This window comes from Drosophila busckii, chromosome 2R, assembly GCF_011750605.1.
Source record: "Drosophila busckii strain San Diego stock center, stock number 13000-0081.31 chromosome 2R, ASM1175060v1, whole genome shotgun sequence".
In the NCBI taxonomy this organism is placed as follows: domain Eukaryota; kingdom Metazoa; phylum Arthropoda; class Insecta; order Diptera; family Drosophilidae; genus Drosophila; species Drosophila busckii.
The window spans coordinates 12,758,120-12,782,238 of record NC_046605.1 but is presented as its reverse complement, the minus strand read 5'-3'; the positions used below and the strand labels follow the sequence as shown (position 1 = coordinate 12,782,238).

Here is a 24,119-nt window from a genome sequence, read left to right as displayed (position 1 = left end):
CTTTTAATTTAAATTCTTAGTTAAAAAAAATTCGACTAGTCTTAGCACAGTCAGTGGAAGATGTAAGAAAAAATTTTGGATATCTTTTGGTAGGCCCCAGCAGACTTTGCAATGTATTCCATTTCAATATTTCTGTTACTCAGTTTGACATGTGTATGTGAAATTTTTAATAAAAAATTGTATAGTTATGTTAGCACTATCCGTAGGTAACTAAAATGGTTGTGCAGGTCCAAGAGCAACCAAGTTCCACAGCACCGCCAATTGAACAAGTCTCCAATTTAAGCAAACCACCAGCGTCAAGTGAAACCGCCTCTACCTCTGCTGAAGTGGTGGCCACGTTTAGTGGTAGAGTTCAGCGGCCAGTTCCAGCTGCCAGGAGCTGGCCCAATGTGACTAGCAGCTTGCCCAGCCTTGAGAATCTGGGCGACTATGTGCTGCAGTTTATTGCATATTTGACGTCCAAGCTACGTCTGCTCTTTGATCCGTCTACCTATGTGTTGTACCAGGAGGTGCCACTATCTTTCGAAACACAGGCAATGCTGGCCCAAGTAAATCGTAAGACCTTGGTGCTTGATCTGGATGAAACTCTAGTGCATTCGTGCTACTGTGATCCAGATACGAATGAGCAATTTGGCTGTTCCGAGGTGCCTCCAACAGCCGTGCCCGACTATGCATTGGACATAGAAATAATACCTGAAATGCCGAAGGTGTCATTTACGGTTTTCAAGCGACCGCATGTCGATGTATTTCTCGATTTTGTGGCCAAGTGGTACGACCTGGTTATTTATACGGCCAGCTTGGAGGAGTATGCTACGGTTGTAATAGATCAACTGGATGCTGGTCGTCACATCTTGCAACGCCGTTTGTATCGCCAGCATTGTCGCTCTCAAACAAATATGATTAGCAAGAATTTAGCTGCTGTAAATAATGACTTAACCAGCGTATTTATTATTGATAATTCGCCGAGTGTTTATCGTGATTTTCCATTAAACGCAGTACCCATCAAATCGTATATTTACGATATGGAAGACATGGAATTGGTAAGGCTATTACCCTTTTTGGACGCACTGCGTTTTACCAAGGATGTTAGAACCGTTCTTGGAAGACGCGAATCCAGCGACGAAGATGACTTATAGCTTTTTAGGAAGACGAAACTCCACCGAAGAAGATGACTTTTAGTTCTGCACAACCAGTGAACCAGTAAAATCCAAAATTATATTTTAACAATAAAGTATTTGACAAAATAATGTGCGGCGTTTTGTTCTGGTGGCGGCCACTTGATAATAAAATTTGTGCAGTTGGCAACTCTAGCGCAAATATACTGCATGACACTGTCTGACAATAATGTTCGAGTTCGAATCATATGCTCGACGATAGCAATAACGATTATTATTTTGATAGCAATAACGATGGCGATAATGATACCGACGGCGAGAAAGATAAAGATAAAGATAACAAAAACACAATAAATTTTGAACGGAGCGGTTGTGTCGCGTTGTGCGCGGGCGTTTTGTTTATTGTAATTATTTGCGGTAAATGTTAAAAAAGTATAATTTATGTTAATAACACGGCAATAGCAATAAGCTGTTAGGGCACAATGCGTGCGTATGCATAAAATGCTTAATTAGTGAATTGTTTAAGTGCTTGTGTTGCATCAAAGTGCATTTACTTTTTGAAAGAAAAGATTCAGGACGTGCGGCGGTGCGGCGCTTGGGTTTTTGGTTTGGTTTGGTTTTTTTTGCTTTTGGGCACGTGAATTGTTTGTTACTGCACTTGGCGTGCTAGCGAAGTGAATGTTAAAGCGTAACACGAAAAGTGCAATGTGCAAAGAGATACATGTGTATATGTAGCAGTAAACTAAAGGCAACAATAGGAAATACACAATAACACAACAAAAACGCTGGCGTTGTACGCTCGTTTAAATTGCCATAAATTCAGTTTTATTAATTTTACAGTTTTACACAGTATGGGTGCATACAATTGGCGCTGAATGAATGTGAAAAATTAACATACAAACATAAACGGTGAAATCGGAAAATTGTAGCAGCGTTAGGCAAAATCTAGCCCATGAAAAAATAAGTAAAACAAAATTGTGAAACAACAAAAACAACACCCCTTGCGCTCTCTGTGCTCCTTATGAGTCAGCCTGTAGTGTAAGCAGCGCAGCTGACGTTGATGCCGACGTAGACGCCAACATACATAGCCATGACCGCAGCACGAAAAGCAAAGAAATTGTGCAAAATTCAAAGCTCCCAACGTGTTTTGGGGCCTGCTGCAGTCGCGCGCTCTTACACTCTCTCACGCTCTTGTGTGTGAGTGTGTGTGTGTGTGTGTGTGTGTGTGTGTGTGCTGCTCTCAGTGACAGTGACAAATGCAGACAGTGCAAAGCAACAACAACAACAAAAGCAATACAAGTGCATAAGCAAAGATCGGCAAGCAAAGCAAAAAGGGAATAAGTGCTCAAAAAAAAAAAAAAAAAAAAAAACACCAACAAAAAACGGTATTTGTTCTTAGTTTCAGTTATTTAACATTCAAGTGCTTAACAGTCGCTGCCATTTGTTACGCTACAATAGTGTGTGTGTGCCTGTCTTAAGTAAACAATTATTTAATTTGTTTATAAACTTTTATTTGTTTTAAGCAACGATGTATGCATATACTCTATACGTGTGTGTGTGTGTATATTTAAAATGTGTGTCAGTTCCGCGTGCTCTGTAGTAAACCTCCCCCAAGTGTTGGCGCTGCCGGCGTCGCTGCCCCGGCGTTTTACAAAAGCAAATTCACAGCTTCCAAGCAATGTTCAGTAAACTTTTGCACACCGATTCTAATAATTGTGTGTATGTGTGTGTGTGTGTGTATGTGCGACTATTTTATGGCCCTATCTACAATAATTACTACTTGCTATAGTATGTCGTCTTGTGCTTTGAAAAATCGATATGAACAACATTTACTGAGTGGTGGTTGACACACTCACTCACATTTTATACACGCTTCCTTCCTTCTGTTTTTTATCACTCAATTGTGAGCATAGCATACGCATTACTCATACACACGCATACAAATACAAATCCAACTACAACTATCATTGAACGCAGAGTCTCAGGCCATGACACTGACCACAAACAACAAACATGAAGCAGCACACGGCAAGTGAAAGAGAGCGCAAGAAAGTGCCGCTGCGCTCTCTCGCTCACCTTTTCGGCTTACTTTGTCTAAATGCCGGCGGCGCTCTGTTTACAATTTTGTATGTTTTCTTTTAATAGCGTCGCTGACGCTCTGTCGCTGCTGCTGCTGCTGCTCTTGTTCTTGAGTGTAATAAGCAAAGTTCAGTGGCTGCTAAAAATGCACGCAATCCACCACCGAAACGCAACTTTTCCTAGGCCATTTGCCAGTTGGTAACACACACACACACATGCACATTTTATATGCCACTCTTTTACAACAACTTGTAACATCATCAAATTGATTCTTTACCTAGCCTAGAAAGCATTATCAGATGGGGTTGCTGCTTGCAATTGTTGTTTCTCTCTATTTTTTTTTTTGTAATTGTTGTTGTTGTGCTGTTGGCCCGGAAAATGCACTCGAGCGTTGACTGTAGCTGTTTTGCTGCTTTGTTGTTGTTGTTAGCTCTTCTTCTTTTTGCTGTCTGACAAGTTCTGCGTTATATTTTTTTTTGTTCCTCTATGCACTTGGCCCATGTTCTTATTATACCCTGTAAATTAAAGTGTCGTAGCAGCGAGCTTAATAGACAGACTTGACATTATAATTTTTTAAAAATATTAAAAAGCGTATTTAAGCTTCGTCTACACTCAAAAAAGTGCACGGACTTATTTTTTATAGTTTTTTTCATACACTTGGCTGCAGCTCTTCTTCTTGTTTTGCTTGTTTGGCTACAAAGTTGATCCGTCTATTGTTGCCGGCTTGGCCTCCCAACCTTGCTGTCTAGGGAAAAACGCAGCTCTGGCTGTGAACTCATCGCTAAAAGTTCAAGTGTGCCGCTTAGCATGCAATTTCAGGGCGCGTCCATAAGTAACTACTATATATGTTGCTAAAGGTGTTCTCATTGTTTATTACACTATAGTCAAAATTTGTAGCACTCACGTAGTCCCCAAGCCTTCAATGACGCCATCCATGCATATGTCAAATGCTATCTGAAGTTTACAACCGCCTGATAAACAAACTAGTGCGTGGCTTTTCCGCTGAAACAAAGCATGTTAATAAGTTTGCTGTTCATTTTTTTGAAACTTCCAACTAATTAAAGAACTCAAGCAGGGCTACGCCCACAGTATTTTGTAGAGAAAGCCGCCCAATTAGCTCTCGTAAACAATTAGCAGGCCTAGACAGCTGCCAAGTGTGTATAGAGGCAATATTGCTCTGATGTTGATTAGATGATGGTTAGACTTTGAAGTAGAACCGCGTTGTTGGAATTTTTAACAAGCGTGAAGATAATGTCGAGCGCAGCCAACTTAAGTATACACTTTGATGTAGATTTTTGTAGCAGATAGTACTTGAGATGGAATGCAAAGTTTCTACTTGACACTACTCTGTTGAAGATTGAGGAATGAATCGGGTTTCTTTTAAATTTTGGAACTCAAGATGGTTTCAAAGTTTCTACTTGACGCAACTCTGTTTAAGATTGTGGAATAAATGGGTAAAGGCTCTGAAGACTCCTTGTTTTTTGGTATTTCGCTGATTGCTTCTTCTTTCTGTTACATACTCTTTGCATAAATTTATGTACCCCAAACTTCCATTACTTAACCGCCAAAGTGTATGCGAAAAGGTCAAGAGACTAAAATTGCATTTGAAATTAAAAGTGAAACAATCTAACGATCAAGCCAATTTGTAAACTTGACATAAGTCTACAACAATTTTATTATGTTCTTTATGATCGATCTTAATTGATATTGCCATCGTATTTTTTTTTGGAGCTGACATGCAAATTTGTCTAATAGACAACCCCCAGCTGTCTAGCCGCTCAACTAACCTATAGCCTCTGGTTTTATTTGCATGACATAATACTAGAGCTATTAAAACAGATACTGCCCTGGTTAGCAAATGATCTAATAGAGTCGTTTAATCAATGCAATTGAAAATATGATTTCATTGGGTTTTAAGTAGTTTTATTTTTCAAATCGAAATTAATGGCATTTGTTATTAAGCATTTGTTGCAAATTGCAGACCCCTTATTGTTGTTATTTAAGCGATGACGTTGTCAGAAACTGGTTGTCGCCTGTCTGTGTGCGCATTTTTTTTATCAACATTTATTGTTTTGTGACTTTTTTGTTATACTCTCCTTGCTTTTATTATTCGCTCAACTGTCGCTTAATTGAGTTTGTGGTTTTGTGTCGCATACTCGGGTATTTCACTTCAACTAAGCGCTCAGCTTTAGAGAGGCCTGAAAATAGTTGGCCAACACTTTGGTCGGGAAGTCATCAAAAAATGTCTTGCGGTAGATTTACAAGTGTTTTTTTTTATGGTCTCACCCATAAAGCATGTGGAAAAACTATTAGCTATAAAATTATAAATATTTTATAGCTCCCAATGGCCCATGAAGTTCCTGAGTACTCATATAATTATATGAAGCTGTTACACTTGAAAAACAAAGAGCACTAATTTTGAGAATTTATAATTCGAAAAACTATGTTTTGAGTTATTTATAATTGAAAACATTGTTCACTTGGTAATATTCTTTTACCCGCAATTGATATCGAATTTCATTTAGGGTTAGTACCCCTATAGGTATTTCTGCTTTTGTTCGAGCATATGTCCCTATATAAAGTATATTTAGCAACAACTGCATACTAAGCTGCAATTATATGATAAATTCCTTATGCTAAGTAGTATACAGTGGACACTCGCTAAATGAAACACAGCGCCAATGACTGACATTAATTGATTTAGAAACTTACAAGTTGATTTTACACTTAGAAAATAAATAAAGATAAAAAAACTAAAATATATGCTAAGTAGTATACAGTGGACATTCGCTAAATAAAGCACATTATATAATATATTAGACTGACTTTGATTAATTTGAAAACTTGCAAGTTGTTAATTATTTACAATTGCACAAACTTTCTTAACGAGCGTCTACTATAATGCTATTCTGCCATTGCAACAGTACAGTAGATACTCGCTAAAAGATTTATACAACAATTTAGACTGACGCTAATTGATTCAAAATTAAAAGTTGATTCTACACTTAATAAATAAATTTAAAAAAACAACAACTACATATTTAGCTGAAATTGCTTTATAAGTTATTTATGCTAGAGTACATCAATTATTATTTCAGACTGCTGCTAATTGCTTTAAAAAGTTGTTAATTATTTACAATTGCACAAACTTTATTAACGAGCGTCTACTGTAATCCTATCCTGCCAATGGCTACAGATGAACTGAAGCTGCGACTGAGATATCAACAGCGCAGTTGGAGGGCGTCTTCTCATCTCGTTCTCATGCTCATTGCTCATTCTCAAGTTTTCGCTTTTGTGCTATTTTCGTGTGGCGTTGCTAATTTGCAAGTAAAATGTGACCGTGTGGCCCGTTTGAAGATTCGTCTCTAGCCCGTTGTTCTTTATATATTTTTAATTAAATTTAGAGCTAAAGCTACCGTATTAAGCCATAATTTCCTGTCGCCCACTTAAAACGTAAATCAAGTCGAACTTAGCCTTCGCTAAGCTTTATAATCTGATTAGATCAGCGTCAGGTTTTAGTTTTAATTTTAGTTTCGTTTTCGTTAAAGTTTATTTTTTAGCCGGCTCTGTGGCTCATTTAACGCATTTGCGTAAGCGTTGAAACAAAAGTTTAATGTCTAAACAGTTGCAACTTATCAGTCAACAATTAAATTCATCACACGCTTATCTGCTGATAAAGCACACACACACACACACATGCAAACAAAAATGTGTATGTGTGTGTGTGTGTGTTGAAATTCTCTAGGCCTTTGGTATGATAAGTTTTTGTTTTTTGTCAAAAAGCTGAATACAGTTTGACACGCACTTGCGTTAACTACCTGTTGTTATTGTTGTTGTTGTTGTTGTCACTTTTTAACGATTTTGTGTGCTCTAATCTTAAGCTTGCTACTCACGTCAACATGTTGCGGCTTTTTCTATTCACATGTACAGTTACATTGCGTTTTATTTTTATTTTTCATAGATAAGAAGCAGAGTGGTCAATAAAATTAAACGTGAAATTCCCACACACACACACACAAAGAAATTCAATAATAATTCAATTTAGCAGCAATAATTGGCCATTGAGCTGCCGCTGAGCCGGCCCAAAGTAAGAGAGCGCATAAAAGCTAACGGCATCATGTCTGCTACCAGTTGTTGTCATTTATATATTTGTTACTCTTGCATTTTGTTTACCGCTTCGTATAAGCTTGCTGCCGATTTCCGGTAAAGTTTGCGCCTGCGCAAATGCTTAGACGTCGACTGCGCTCTCAGCAGCAAACCGGTATCGCTCTCTTTGTCTCTCTCGCTCTTTCTCTTTGTTGTTTGCTTTGTCAGTTTTGCTGCACACACACGTTTGCTCGAATTTCATTGATTGCATTTACCACGCTAGAGCGTCGTTGTATTTCTTTTCGATTTCGAAACTTTGATTACTTTACCATTTAGCAGCGGCACAGTGGCTCTCAAACTGTGCAGCTATTATCACAATTGCTCTATCCGCTTGCCTATATTTTAATTTTAATTTTTTCTTGCTTTTTATAAAGTGTGACTGTTGTTGTTGTTGTTTGAATTGCTGACATTGACCCACTGGCAAACAACAGCACTGCTGATAACAAGACTTTGTTGTTGTTGTTGTTGTTGTTCTTGTAGCTGCGGTTTGTTGTAATTCTTGCTGCATAAAACAAACTGTAAGCGATAGGCAGCGAACAAATGTTTATAAAAAGCTTAAGCATATGAGTACATTGACTTGAGCTATAAATAAAATAAAATTTTAAAAAAATAGCAAACAATGTAACAATTATTACAAAAATTTAATGAGCACTAGGCAAATCAATATTTGGAATGGAAAGAAAATGCTTAAAGCTTGCCATTATTAATGTATGAACAAATGTATTTTAACAAAACATGTAAAGTAAAATGAAAACAAAACAATTAGTTACATAAATTAAATAGCTTATGTGCATCCCTAAAAGTAGGCAAGAATGTATACAGCTTAATATAGCTCAGTTGAAAATATTTCGTTGCATACGTTTAAGAGCTGCACAGTTTGGTGAATTGCGCTATTGCCTCAAATATTTTGTGCGTTAGACACATAAATTAACTCTTAAATTTTACTGAATATCCAAAACTAATTCGTTTCTATATCTATCTTCCCTTTAATTTACAGACAAGTATTAAAACCACAATAATGTTAGCCAAATTGTAGTTAAATTAAATCAATTAGTGCATAAGTCCTCAGCCTATCAAAGCTGAATTAGTTCGTATATAAAACAAGCACAAACGCACGTTAAATCCAATACAAAAGTGAAGCTCAAACAAAGTTGGCGCCTTTAAGAATTGAAATTAAACGCAAACACGGCTTCCCCGCGAAATTTCGTACGCTCGCGCTCCACGCCGCAGTCGCCTCAGGCGCCGCAACTGGCGACGACTACGGCAGCAGCAGCAGCATCGGCAGCATCACCATCAACCGGACGTGCTTACACGCGATCAGCATCATCGGCCTCGTGCCCGTTGCTGCAGCCACGGCATCATCAATCGGAGCAGCATTTGTCCAAACGTCGCTGCATCTATGCATCAACGGGGAGCGCTGCAAATATCATGATGGATCGCGAATCCCTTAGCGAATGGGCTAAGGACAAGCCGCTCAGCATACTACAACTCGATCCGGCAGATCGCGCTGTGCTGCGCATAGCAGGTGAGAGTTGCAAAAATATATATGAAAATTAATTTAAGATTTTGTATAGCTGACGACATCGATTTATATTTTATTAGATTTATAGCCCTGCATAAGCTAAGCTGTTAGACATTTGGGTTCATTGCACTTCGAGCGCTTACAATAGTTATGCGCCCAATGCATGTCAAACTGTATTCGCAGCCATTGTATTGCATTGACATTTTTTCAATACACCTTCCCCCCGCTCCCAACGCGCTCAATGGAACTCGCAGCATATTATGCGCTAATTCCACCACGCCTAACGCTGCAGCCTCCGCCCCGGTCGCCCATTTTTTTTTCTTCTATTCTATTTCTGTGCCGCTGCCAGAGTCGCAATGCGGCCCACAGAGTTGGCCAGAGTCGCTCACTGTGTTGGCAACGTTTTGTTGCTGCTTTATTTCCCTTTTTTTGCAATTGCAACACAAAAATTGAAATTTATGTCGCCGCCGTTGCTGCCTCCGCTTGAGGGCATTGTTCGGGGCTAGAGCGCAGAAAAAAAATAAGTGCTGCTAGTTCTATTTTGTTTGCATATTGAAAAATGCTGTAAGCCCTATTATATTTACTTGCAATACACAAAAGAAAGTATTTAAGGGCGATGGAAGCTATAAAATTAAAATATATATAATTTGGAAACAGTTCTCAAATTGTAGAAAATCTCTTGCACAAGATTTGTATACAATCTTGTGTTCATTCCTTTAAAAAGAGTTTGAAAAATATAATTTTAATATAATAATTATTTTCATTAATTTTTAAAAATTTTTAATCTTAGCCTTCATATTAATTAATTTAGCAGAGTAACTGAGAGCTAATCTTTCCAAAATTTTCTTTTGTAGCTTTGGTTAGATATTGCCAAAAATCAATATATCAATCATAATTAATCTATAATTAAAATTTCTTATGTTAAATCAATGTCAAATCCCAATTAATGAGTATTTTCTTCTAGTGTTTTGTTTATCTATTGAAAAATCTACTCACCAGTTTTAGTTTTATTTTATAGTTATTCAAATACACTTGCTTGTTGTCTACTAAAAGTATTTAAAATTGCAATTTATTTATCAATAAACAAATTCACTTAAGAGACAAAAATCGCCTGGCTGACCTTGATTGGAACTGTGCTCAATGCTCACACCTGTTTACAGTTTTGCATTTTTTTTCACTGTCACACTTTCCATAACGCAGCAGCAACTGCCGCCCACCTGTAACGAGACATTTGTAGCCAAGCCACGCCCACAAGAAAAAATTACATGCAATTGCAAATCAGACGCAAACTGAAAAACCCGCTTGGGCTTAAGCTTAAAGCTAGAAAACGCTGATTGAGATTGATGGCTGCATAGAGAGAGGGGCAAGGAGAGTGCAGGTTTGGAGTTGAAGCCAGACGCAACACCTACGAATGGCGGGTAGTCAGTCAGTCAACAAATTGCGTAGGCGCCTATAAACGTAGCAATTCGCATGCTAAAAACAAAAAAAGCAAAAAAAAAAAATTAAACAAAGTTGTGTACAACTTTTAATGCTGCAAAGTTTTGCATTTGATTTTAGTTTGCTTGGTTCGCTTGGCTGCTTGGCGCTGAGTTTTAATTAGCCCTGAGCTATTTTGCCCACACACACACACAGAGACACAGGCGCACCCACAACTACAAGTAACGGAAATTTGTAGCTTTCTGGCCTACTAATAAAGCTTTAGAATTATGACTGGGCTAAGAATAAATTTAAGCATTTTGTGCTGTTTGGGTAATTCTAAGAGTCTTAATTTCTTTATTTGCCTGCGCCAAAAATTAACATAATTGAATTCGCTGCTCACAATTTGCATGCAAATCTTATTTGAATGTTTAACTTTTTCTTTTCAAAAAAACGTTTTAAAGTAGTTTACTTTCAAGCTGGCGCCTTGCGCTGGTTCAACTAGTTTCATGCCCTCTGTATTCTTCTTCTTCTTTTATGAAGAGCCAACAACTCAGCTCGTTACTCACAATTCACAGTCAGCTAATGAAGGCGAAACGCCCACACATGTCTCCACACTCGGCTTAGTCAACAATTTTTATTTTTCATTTATTTTTTTGTAGCGCATTTGCTAATAATTTGATCAAACAGCTCATTTTAAAGCCTTTTCATAGCGTTATGCTATCTGCCTATTTATAAGTCTTTTACTAAATGTAGCTCTATATCTTTTCCCATTGTTGTGTGCTTGCTTCATATTCAGTTCTTTCATTTAATACGCCTGCGCGACAGCGTTTACCAATTTTGGTAGCAGCGCGACTTTTTTTTTGCTCAATTCAAAACTTTGGTATCGATTTTCGAATGCGTAGGCTGCAGTTTTTGACACCATATGAAGGTTGTTTGTATTAAAAATAAAAGGGGCAGCTCAACTATGTTGTGAGAGTTGTAACTTTAAGCTAAGAATGGGAAATAACAAATAGAAATTCTCAAAAAGCTCACAAAAGAATTTAAATTTTCAAAAAATTGGCACAACTTTATTTTCTTCCATATAAAAGTATTTTACCATTGTCAATTAAAAAATCTGCGCATCAAATTGAATAAAGATTTAAAGAATTCGAATTCGAATTCGAAATTTTGTTTTATTTTTGCGTATTAATTATCGCAATTTCATATTCGAATATCTTTAAATTTTATTCTTTTGAACAATGAAAAAAAAAATTACGATATTTTATTTTTATATTAAATACCAAAAACAGGAATTTTAATATTTTTTCTTAGAATTTTTGTCTTAAAGAGTTTTGTATATTATACTTTTGCACAATGAAACATTCAAAATATTCGAGTACCTAATACCGATATTTTATTTTTATATCGAATACCGAAAACTCGAATTCGAATATTAAAATTAGTTAAAATCACACTTGTGCAATTGGAATTTAATTAATTTGTTTGAAATCCAATCCCAAAATTGTCAATTTCAAACATTTTTCGTATCTAAAACCGAAACTTCAAATTCGATTTTCGAATTTTTGACTTAAAGAGTTCAATATCACTCTTGTGCAACTGAAATTCACTTAATTCGTTTGAATTTTCAAGCACAAAGTGTATATCATAGTCGGCTACTGCCTACGCTGCTTGACTTCTTCTACTTTTTTGGTTGTAACGCTTTCGTTTACGCATTGATTGATCAAAGTGACCATTTTAGGGGTATCCCCGCCAATGAATTTTTGACTACATAATGCGCTATTTTTAGCCACAGTGCATCATTAGCAACACCAAGTGGCTGTTGTTGTAGCGAGTGTAAACTGTACTTATTGCTTTATTGACTGACTGACTGACTGAATGGCTGACAGGCCAATCCCCTGACGTAGCTCACTTCGACATATTTCATTAATTAATTTCATGTTACGCCTTTGAATTAATTAGCTATGCAGCTCACAATCCGTAGCGATCAAATCGTGTGCACTGTTTTAATGTCTAATTGCTTGGCAACACTTGTGAAGAGTGAAGATTGTTGTTGTTATTATTTTGCTGTAACGGAAGTTCAGCAGCCAGAGTTGCCTAAGCGTAGAAATTGCCAATATTTTGTTGATTGTTTTTTCGGCATTTGTATCTTATAGATACATACAACACCCACTAGGCGTGCAGAACAAGCTGCTGTTAATTGAAAACTGATAAAACAATGCTGCTAGCCTTTTTTGTAGTTGAACACACACATGTGTGTGCGTGTGTGTGTGTGAGTTCTTGCAGCTGAAACTTGCCACTGTTTGTTAGACTGCGACTGCCGCTGCTGTTTTATATCAATTTGTGATTTCGCTTTGGCATCGCTTTTTTTTTTTTGTTTTTAATTGTCATTATGTATGCGTGTCTACAAACTTTGCGGGGCGTGTGTGTCTGTTTGATATCTCTAATTAGTTTTCAATAGAATTTGCATTTTGTTGACGCTTTAAGTAATTAATTGTTTTAAATTATGCCAATGATTTTAATCGTAGCTTAACGACATGCACACAAAAGCAAAACTCTCTATAAATTTCTAAGCTGATTTAACTTTGTTGCCAACTTGTTTGGGGCGAGCTGTTAACCGTTTTATGTGCAGTGCTTTCATAATTAACTTGCGGCTAAATTATGAACGCTCAAAGCGAAGGTCAACACACACACAAGTAATATATCAATATACATTTCCATATCTGGGCAGTTGTTAAAGCGACACGTTTTTATCTCTCCCCAGCACCCTACAAAATAAATGGGAGATGCTCCTCCCCTCCTCCCTGGCGCTGTTCTCAGCTGTTTGTCTGTTTGTTTGACAGTTGTGTCTCTCTGACTCATTAAGATAAGCAATTTTGTGTGTCAATTTGTCAACTCCAAAAAGCGTTTCCTAGCACTTGAGAGCATAAAAATAATACAAACGTCGATCAAAGGCTACAGAGCCGACAACAATTTGCGTATAAAACTACAAAATAAACATGAAATAAATAGCGTATATTATATATTATGTTTATTTGTAATTTGTATTGTACACAAATATTTAATTAAGCTACTAATTGCCAGCAGCAGTTGCAGCTGCTTAACAACAACAATTACAAGCTAAGGTCAAGAGACTTAACCAGACTTGGGTTGCATTTGATGCTGTCAAGTGTTTGCTCAACTACTACTCGCATTGTTGTTGTTTTTTGTTGTTGTTACGCCCACCCAACCACAAAAATTGCAATGAGATCAGCGTTTGCTGTCTCTGCCCCAATGACCATTCCCTGCAAAAATGCAACAACAAATAAAATATGGTGTTAATACAGCCAACTTGTTGGTATTTTTATGAATATTTGTTGTCGCCCTGGCTTTTGGGTTTTATTTATGGCCTGTTATACATATATTGGTATCACAGCTGTGGCTTTAGTGCTATCTGGGTCTTGTGTGGTATCTGTCTGTGTTTGTCTTGTGTGTGTGTGGGAGGCGGTTGTCCATGACGTCACTGCTGAAACTGGCTTGCAAAACCAGTTGGCCTTTTTGACAAAGCCAGCAACAATCGCGCGCAAATCATTTAAATGACATTACACGCAAATAAAAGTAAACAAGTGGGAATAGCTAAACAAATTGTAGCTGTTGATGATTTCAAAGATACCCTAGCAAGTTGAATGACATTGAATGATAGAGGAAGTTGCACGATCGAGAGATATGGTTAGATTTCAATGGAAATATGTTAAAGATTTTAATCAGCTGGCGTGAAATAAATAAACGAAAAAAAGATAAAAGTTAGAAGCAAGAAATGATGAAACAACGTTTGAATAATACATTTTTAAATACATTTTTAGCTGAAAATGTGCAGATGAAATTAAATTCTAATTGAAAATTCTATTGAATTTAAAAATTAAAAGTGTATAAGCGAAAGCGCGAAATTTTAGATGAATTTTTTTAGATTGGAATTAAAGTCTAATTGAAAAAATAGCGATACTTTTTGAATACTGCAAGAAATATTTGTAAGTTTAATAGGCGCAGTTAAAGTTAAGAAAGGAAAGAACGAGAAGTTCCGAAACTACTTTTAAATAAATGAAAAATATATTAAAGATTGAAAAATTATTCTAATTGGAAAAAGTTAGTTTTGAATATAGAAGGGAATATTTTAAGCTTTAAAGGTCGCGGAGTAAGAGAGAGAATGAGAGAGAGAGAGAGAGAGAGAGAGAGAAAAAGAGAGAGAGAGAGAAAAAAGAGAGATAATGAGAGAGTCAGAATAAGAGAGAGAGAGAGAAAGAGAAAGAGAGAAAGAGAGAGAGAATGAGAGAGTAATGAGAGAGAGAGAATGAGAGAGTAATGAGAGAGAGAGATATAAACCGAGAGAGAAAGAAAAATATAGAGAGAGAGAGAGGGAGAGAAATAGAGAGAAAGAACAGCGAGAAAGAAAGATAGAGAGAGAAAGCGAGAAAGAGAGATGTAAATGTTCAAGATGTAAAGTTCAAAATTTTAGATGGAGATTTGAATTTCATACTAATTGAAAAATAAAGTTACTTTTTGAAAATAGCAAGGAATATTTGCAGGAGTTTAATTAATGCCTTAAAATCACTTCAACTGTTTAAATTTCAAAAGTGACGTTGAATAATTAGCAAAGATTTTTTAACAGCCAATCCCAAGTTCTATGCAAAAATTTGCTTCATATTTTTTACAACCCATTAGCGTTTGGCTTTTTAGTAGGTATAGCAATGTCGTTCGGGGAAACCAAGCACCAAGCTGACATGACAGAGCCGCCAGTGAAAAATATATATATTTATGTATAGTAGTCATGTCTCTCATGAGTCAGGAGGGGGTCGTTGTTGTTGGTGACTCTCTCAGTCTGTCAGTGGGTCACTCGCTTCGAACTTGGCTTGGCCCTTGTCAATGCCGAAAACAACATGAAAACTCCATTGTTACGTTTTGATACTTTCCAACTTTGTTTACAACGAGATGTTGTGCAAAAATTTAAGGTATTGCCACCCGACGAGGCAACAATCTCTGTAGTGTAGTTAAGCAAATGCCACATTGACATACATTCTGGTTGCGTCTGCTGAGCTGAGCTGAGCCGCTGTCAACTTTTTGGGCATTGTTGCAAAGTACTTCACAGTATGTGCTATATATAGAGAGACAAAAAAAAAAAACAATAATAAGCAGGCACAGTAATGTCTCCATCTTCAGTTTTAAGCACATGACGCGATATTCGCAGCACAGTTAGTAAATAAATACTTGACGGAATGAATGAGACAGTGACTGAGTGAGTGAATGCTGTACGCTGTGTTTGCTTTTCGGTTGACGCCCTGTGTGCTGCCGGCTCCCAAGTATCATTGCGGAAAAGTGTTGCTAGCTTGGCAGTCTTTGAGTTTGGGTTTGGGCTCGAGAGACGGATGTAGTTGAGACTGGCGGGAATTCTTGTTGCTTGGGCGTAAGCGTGGGCTGCTTGTAATAGTTAGACAGCTGCTTGGCTTGGCTGCGGATCGGATATTGCATAAGACCTACTCATGATCATGAATATAGCTAAAGCGTATGACTAGCTGGAATTCCAGTTTTGAGTGGCAATAGCTGCATTAATAATCAATCTTACAAAAATGCAGCAGCTGATAAATGGAATTCATGAATAACTTATGAGTATTAATTAATTGTTTTGTTTGGCGGCTTTAGATTTCAAATTTATAGCGTGCATGCATACTAACTGCCGCTCAATTTTAAATGAAATTTATTACGTATACGTATCCTTGCAGCTGACCTTATTCACACACACACACACACACACATTTAAACTATAAGCTACAGTTCATGGATTTAGTGCAATACGTAACTGTGTCTTTGATTGCTCAACAACAGTTGTGCTCACGCCCACGCCCCCACTCAGACAGACAGACTGAGCCAATGGGTTGAACTTGCCTTGATTATGGCCGCATTAACGGCAGCACTTTGGGCCTGGCGTGCCTGGCAGCAATTCAAACTGCCATAAGCAATCAGCTGGCAATTAAATGACTGCTGCCAATTGGAAATCTGCTCAACAATTTGCAATTACTAATTATAAATTGAAATTTGCGTAAGCGCCCAAGCCAGTTTCCAAGTCAAAACTCCTACATAAATTGAGTGCAGCAGCAATCTGAATAATCGCACTTGTGTATTGATTGGGGGCTGGCGGCCACTTGAGCGTTTCAAGCGCCCAGGCGGGCAGAAGAGAGCGGAAGAGAGCTGAGCGGTGTTTATTATCTGCATATCAAAGTCACTCGACTGAGACACACACACACACGGGCAGGCATGCAAATGAATGAAAGGCAAAAACTGAGACTGCGACTGAGACTGCGACTGTGACTGAGACGTAAGCGCCATTAAATCAAAGGCTTGAGCGCATTAAGCCTACTCATTTGCACTCGTATATGGGAGTGCGTGTGGCTTAGTCACGACTCCCAAGGCTCGCGCTCTCGCTCTCCCTCTCTCACTCTCTCGCACTGACTCACAGCCCATGCCAGCGACAAATACGGCACGGCAGCTGACAAAACTCTTGTCAAATTTTATTTAATTGCCTGTTGGGTTTGGTCGTTAATTAGCTCAACAGTTGTTCTTAAATGAAATAAATCTCAGTCTCGGGCATGTAACTTTCCATTTTAAGCATAAAATGCACTCAGAGCGCCCAAGTAGACACTTGTGTGCACACTCATTATATCCAAAGTTATGCAGCTGGGCAAAAGCTTTCAATATCAAGTGGCTTACGCAGGCAGCGCAGCTCAGCTGTTTTTAAAGTCACACACACACACACACAGACACACACGCGCGCGCTTGCGCTCTCTTTTAAGCTGCGCTGCGCTCTCTCTCGCTCTCAGCAATGTGTGAGCGTTTTTTTCATTTCTTGTTGCTTGCTGACTTGTTAATCTTTTGCATTTGCGTACATTTTTATGGATTCCTTTACTATTTTTACACTACATATTAGTGCAGTATTCTTTTTAGCTGCTTATGTTTAATTTGAGAGCAAACAAATAGTTCATTGAATTGCAGCAAGTGTTTTTAGATAACAAGCACACAACTTGTATTGTTTACATTATACGAGTTTTGATAGCTGCGCTATTTTTGTTGCACTCGTAGAGAGAGAGAGCGAGAGAGCGTAGCGTAGTTTGACAAAAATTGGTTTCTAAGTGCTATTAGCTTCAAGCCAAATTAGGGCTTTTTGTTTATTAACGGCCATTCATGACCATTAGCGGTTTGTTTCATATACTCATACTCATATTTCTCTAATTCTTTTTGCAAACCCACATGCCATTGAGGCTGCCATAAGCGGCTTCCTCTTGTTGCCCGCAGTTGTGTGTCCGTTAGCCAAAGACCCGCAGTGCTGGGCGCACAACAGCAACAACAATTTCTTGACCAAATATGTGGCATTTCTTTGAGTGAAACTCTCTCACACGCGCGCTCTCTCAATCTCTTGCGCTCGCTTTAAGTATTTGCCAGCGATCGACCTACACACACACACACACATACACTTGCGCAAGCGACTGAGCGCAAGAGCGCGAGAGCAAGAGAGCGCCAAACGCAGCGTTGACCGCAGCTACACCTGCTTGGCTCACGCAAACTCACACACACACACATACACACTCGCATAAGCAGCAGACTACATGAAATTGCCGTTTGCACTCAGTTTGTGTTCTCAGTCCAATTTGAACAACGATACCGAGCGGTTGGCGTTCTCTTGCAAGCAAGCAAAGCAAAAAAAAATTATTGTGTTCGATTTTCTAGTGCCTTCCCACAAAAGACAGCAAACAAGAAGAAGAATAACAGCAGCAACAATTTGTAAACGCTGCTGTCTGCTGCCAACGCACAGTCAATTTTTTTCTAACTTGGCCCTAAGCAGCAACAACAACAACGAGAACGAGAACGCGAAATCAGAAATTAGTTGTCGTCGTGTGTGTCTCTGTGTGTGTGTGTGTTAAGTTTGAGTGAAAAATTATGGTGCGCAAAATTAAATAAAGGAAGCAGAATAATAAGCGTAATAATTCTTAATAAATTGAACGGCTGCTAACGATATATAAAATATGTTTATTGTGTGTGTTCGGCTTATCTTGAGTGCAAAACTATAAACTACTATAAACAAATAATAAATAAATGACTGTGGAGTGCCTGTTGCTAATAATCTTAACCCCAGAGTGCCAACGTGCAGGCACCCGCAGCAACTTCCTGCAGCTGTGTGTGCGTGTGTGTATCTGTGTTTGCTATGTCTGTGTGTGCATTTTTCAAATATTTGCAGCTTCTCAAGCAACAAGCGTAGCCCAAAAAGACAGCAAACTTCTTTTGCCTGCTTTGTTGTCTTTTTTTTGTTTGTTATTTTTTTTGTGCGCGCTTGTTTTTGCCATTTTTGTTGGGCCTGCCTGGCCTGAGTCTGCCCGCTTGGCTTTTCATTCAATAACCAGTTTGGTTTTTTCTTATTTTTTTGAGCTTGACGCGCATGTTTGCTCTGGCTGCACAGTTTTGTTGCTTTTTTTCTACACATATATTTATTTGTTTTTTGGGTTCTTTCTTATAATTTTCTCTTGCCTGCGTGCACGCATTTGTTAAACTCTCTCAAAGGCATTTGATTGTCTGTCTAGGCGGCTTAAGCAAATTGCCTTTAAATTAGTTGCACGTTGCACAGGTATCTCATAGAAAATGCAGCTCACATAGATACACACACACACACACACACGTACGTACGTAGAACGCCTGTCTAGTTGGAAAGCATGTGAGACACTCTCGAACAAAAGTGCGACAGAAAATTGTTGTATGAGTGAATGTGAAAATTAGCAAAATGTGAAATACATTTTATGAGTTATTGTGTGAATTTTTGCATGTGAACGCCAAGACAACAAACAAGCTGGAAAATTATTTGTGAAAACGGACATGCAGTTTGCATAAAATATAATAATAATACAGTAAAGAAAGCTGCAAATTAAATAAACAATAAATTAGCATAGCATAAAAGATCAATTTACAACAAGAAATCAACAGCATTGAAATAATAAAAATTGCTTAACCAAATTGGAAGTAAAAGTGCAAGACGCTACAAAATTTGTTTAATTAGCTGTGAAAAAAAAAAAAAACTTCAGTCGTCGTCCCAACAATGCACAATAACAATTTGAGCTATCTACAAGTATTTGTGTCATCATTTGTATTTGTATCTTCTGCTCTAATATCTAATCAGCGTGACAGCTGCTTGCGTGTTTTTCACTAGCAATTATTTATTTTAGTTATTTATACAAGTTCAAGTTCTGACCTCATGCTCTCTCCCATACGAATAACAGACAAGCTTCATTTATAATACACAAATTGGTTGCTCCAAAAAAATAAAAGTATATTGCAAATGAAAGTACAATCTTTCTTCATTGTTGTCATTTGAAATGCAAAGCACATTAAAAACATAAATCAGGCGACAAACAATTTAAAGCAATGCTCTCGCTTTTACTCTTGAGTCTTTTGTAGTTTGTCTGTCTGTCTGTCTGTCTGAATTCAATTTATCTTTATAATTTCAATTGAGTAAAAGTGTAGCTAAAGTTTATGCCCTTTCTATGTGTGTGTGCACTTACTTTTGAAGCAGAGTGTATGCATTTTGTCATTGGGTGTGGCAGTGAGAGCATTAAAACTTCATTACATTTCGTGTCTGTCGTAGCCAAAGAGTTCAAGAGCCCCCAAACGACAAATGCAGCGCTATAGATACAAATATGTTTTATGTAGCCAAAGATACAAGTGATAGATACTCAGCTGTGTGGCCGGCACGACGCTCAGTTTGGCTTGCGGCCAATTGGAACAAAATGCCGGCAATAGTCGCAGCAGCCGACTATATAGTCAACTATATATACGCGCGTTTTATAGACTTTGCAACTTTTACTTAAATTTAGTTAATGCAATTTTATTTGGGTTTTTGTTTTTTGTGCAATTCAATGCTCGTTGATTTCACGTTCAAGTACGCAGCAAAGCTGATTCATGAAGCTAATTTGCATTCGCATTCGCATTTCTCTCTGCAGAGTTTTATAACAAGTCCAGCTAAAGAGTAATAAAAATAAAAACACATATAGTGCCATCCCTCAAAGCAGAAATAACTCCAACGATTTCTGTGTGCCTGCAAAACGTGCTAAAAATAATAATTAACTGCGACGAGACGAGTGTGTCTCGACGGTCTGAAAGCGAAAGTATTTACCAAAGTGCTACATGACAAAGACAAGGCAAGATGACATCGCATTCCTACTATAAGGATCGTCTTGGCTTTGATCCCAATGAGCTGCAGCAGCAAGAGCAGCTGCACCAGCAGCAGCAGCAACAGCATCACAGTAATTCAATGAAACGCAGCAGCTCGAGGCAGACGCATCATCATCATCAGAGCTATCAGCATGCCACAACAATGAGCAGCTCGGGCGCATCGCCGGCAAGAATCTCTGTGTCGCCGGCTGGTGGCAACGGCAGCCTGGAATACCATCAAGTGCAGCGAGAGCAGCGAGATCGCGAGCTATATGCCAGCAATGGACATCATAGCAGTCATCATCAGCAGCATCACTCGTCGCAGCAGCAGCAGCAGCAGCATCATCAGTCGCCGCAGCCGCAGCCGCATCATCAACATCGACACTCGCATGGAGTGATCGAGGCTAGTCCGGCGCCTAAGAAGGCCAAACACTCGTCAACGCAGTCGCAGCCGCAGGGCGGCTACGAGGATGCATTGACGCAGTTTAAAGGTAGCATGTCACTTTGGGAACATTTTATAGAAGATTGGGATATAATGCGTAAGTCAGCAAAGGTTCCATACATATGCGTTCGTTCGTTTGTTTGCCGTTACTCGTTGCGCTGGCTGCTCGTTACTTGTTGCTCGTTAAACAAGTGCCTCAACTAATTCCTTAAAACGTTCCAGCTAAAAATAATGCCAATAAATTTCTTTGTTTTGATTACTCGTTACCTTTCTAGCGAGTAGTTGTTCGTTTGTCGTCATGTCACTCTTTAATTTACTCGTTATGCATTAAGCGAGTAGCTGATCTAACATTTCAAAGATGAAATATCAATCAATGCCTTTGTTCGTATCAGTACTTGTTAACTTTGAGCGAGTAGTTAAAAAGTTCATACGTTCGTTTGTTGTTACTCGCTCGTTATGTATTATTAGAGTAGCTCAACTAACTCCCCAAAGCGCTCATTGGTAAAAAAATACCAATAAATTGCTCTATTTATATCATTACTCGTTGTATATTAAACGAGTAGTTGAATGCGTTACTTTGTATTACTCGCTCTTATGGCTACTCGTTACTCCTTAAGCGAGTATATCAATAAGTTCGTATGTTGTTATGTAACTCGCTCGTTATTTACGTTAAGCGAGTCGATTAATAGTGTCGATTGAGCAATTCGCTGCTTAATTACTCGTTGTACATTAAACGAGTAAGCTCAACTAACCCCCAAAGCGCTCAATGCTAAAATAAGAAATTAATTCCTTAATTCTAGCAGTACTCGTTGCAACTTAAGCGAGTATATCAATAAGTTCGTTACGTTATTTACTTGTTATGCATTAAGCGAGTAACTCAACTAACACCCCAAAGTTTGCCTTTAAGCATGCCGCCCCACGGAAATAATTTGCATTTTTTTGGCTTAAAATATTATCACGTTCTTATAGTTTTGTTTTTTGTTATTTATGTACTAATTATGTTGCTTCAAAAGATTCAACGTTTTAATAGCAGCTTGGGTAGTCAGAGTTCAAGGTCGTCACATAAAGTTAACTTCACTTAAATGCCGAAAGCTTCAAAACTTTAGTTTATATACTATGTCTATATGTTTTCCTCATAAAAATATATGCAAATTATTAAACAGTGAAACTGTTTGACACCTTTCTGTTTATGAAAGCCATTTGATTGACTGACCCTGACCATGAAATCGATAAAAGCGTGGACACAAAGCGCAGCCATGCAAACATTTACTACGGTAAACATTTCACTCGACTTTAATATGTCTATAGTATAATTTATTTTTGAGGTGCGCTCCCCCGTTGCGGCAAATGTCGCCAAGTTATGTCAATATTAATTTAACGTTTACTTCCAACACCAAAATACTTTTGCGTAAATATTTAAAAGCAGCTATGACGAGATATTTTTTTTGTTAATTTATCGCTTGGTCAGTTGGCTTTACTCACTCTGCAAATTGCTGTTGCAGTCGAAATTCTTAGAATTTTAACTGAACTCATTTGCTTAAACAGAAAACTCGTTTATGTTTTTGATTTTCTAACTTATTGACAGTTTTACGCATTTTTTTATGCTAATGCTACACTCATTTTAGTAATATGCAAAGTCTGACACAAATATTTTTCGACTCTTATAATTATACATATGATAATGCGCCCCCATGGGTGCTCGAACTCATTCGGTTAATGGGGCGGGCGCTTAGTGCGTATGATAAATGTTTTTGAGCCATTTTCCATTTCTGTTGTGAACTTTGCGCTCATCAATTGCATTTGCTGAGCGTGTGCTACGCGCTTGTTATTAATAGTAAATTGCATAACTAACAGCTTAACTGTAATTATTGCAGAAAATTGCGCTTGTTGTTGGTCAATCAACGTCCTTCGGCCAAGTGTTGCAATTGTTGCTGTTGCCACTGACATTGAAGTGTGCTAATCAAAAACGACGACAGCATGCAAAAATAAACATTAACGAACATCAAATATGCTTCAAAACGACAACTGAAGTCAGTTGAGCGGCAACAAAAACAAAATACGTTAACAAACATTTAATCGTGGAAACGAATTCAACTTAGAACGTGACATCATCACGCGCGCTCGAACAAAATATCAGATAGCGTGTGTGCATGTATTAGTGCTAAGAGTCTAACACACACACACGCACACACGAACACCTTTGTCAAATTAAAGTGAACTGTATAAATTTATGAACTATGATACGACTGCAATTGTATGCGTGGCGCTTTAAAGTGATAAACAATATTATTGATACCCCCCATGTCATAGACTAAAGCGTCAGACTTACGAATTTGCCTAAAAATTGGCATGAACAATTAGCTTGAGTTAGTAGTGATTAAGTTTTAATGTAAAATATTGATATATAGCCTTGACCGCTGTAGAATAAACCCTCAACCCACTACAATTTATTTTAACTATTTTTAAACATTGACCCAATTTCTTTTCCCCTTTCCGCCTCAATAGCTTTAGATAAAACAATTGCGATTTACACGCTTTATCAAGCAAAGATCAGTGTTTTTAGTTTAATTAGCTTTGTGAAATTTCTTGTACTTCATTAAAAATAAATCATACAAAAATTATAAATAAACCACATGCGGGCCAATTGAAAGTTGAATGAAATCTACGAATCTACGAATTTTTTTATTTTTTGCACACTTGTGAGTTGATGAGTCAGCAACAGATTAAGTAGAACTTGAAGTTAGTCGCTGTTTGTAGCTGTGTCAGCAGTAATTAAAACAAAAAATACAAATACAATTATTAGCAAAAAAGTAAAAATAAATGCTGGTCTAGCTAGCAGAGAGAGAGAGAGAGAGAGAGCGTTGCTTCTCTTTAAATTCGTAGATACTTATCGACTTTTTATGCTTGTATTTGTGTATGGGAGTATTTCATTTTTGTTTTGCTTTTGTGCTTCTGTCGTTCAGAGAGAGCTGCCGAGTGTTTATTTGCTTAGCACTAGAAGTTATCGGGTTTATTAACCGTTAAACTTCAATGATTAGCTGTCTATATCAGTCATGTAGACGCGCTGAACTTTAACTTTAACTAGGCAACGATTAGATTGAGTTGAAGCTAAAGTTGTCTTTGGTATAAAAGTCTTAGAGCTTGCATCTATAGATAGAACTGGGGCCACTCAAGCTCT

The 24,119-nt window shown here is 37.8% G+C and overlaps 2 protein-coding genes across 27 annotated transcripts in view; both read left to right on the top strand.

Annotated features, from left to right (window-relative positions):
• The first annotated feature begins 26 nt into the window (after positions 1 to 26).
• LOC108597696 (CTD nuclear envelope phosphatase 1) lies at positions 27 to 1,249 on the top strand. The gene is made up of 2 exons (XM_017984375.1): positions 27 to 153; positions 207 to 1,249. The coding sequence occupies exons 1-2, from the start codon at positions 112 to 114 to the stop codon at positions 1,134 to 1,136; spliced, it is 972 nt and encodes a 323-aa protein (XP_017839864.1). The 5' UTR covers positions 27 to 111; the 3' UTR covers positions 1,137 to 1,249.
• Positions 1,250 to 8,753: 7,504 nt separating this feature from the next.
• Positions 8,754 to 24,119, top strand: part of LOC108596008 (dystonin) — a 65,952-nt gene continuing 50,586 nt past the window's right edge. For 11 of the 26 annotated variants that reach the window (XR_001915029.1, XM_017981308.1, XM_017981304.1 and 8 more), the window contains exons 1-2: positions 17,953 to 18,280; positions 20,289 to 20,990. Coding sequence is in view for 24 of the 26 variants with exons in the window: in XM_017981308.1 (XP_017836797.1) it covers positions 20,492 to 20,990 (499 nt within the window). In the remaining 2 variants the exon portion in view is untranslated. Of the gene's footprint in view, positions 8,866 to 17,951; positions 18,281 to 20,288; positions 20,991 to 24,119 lie in introns of those variants that run through there. The other 15 variants (XM_017981325.1, XM_017981326.1, XM_017981323.1 and 12 more) reach the window with 6 other exon arrangements.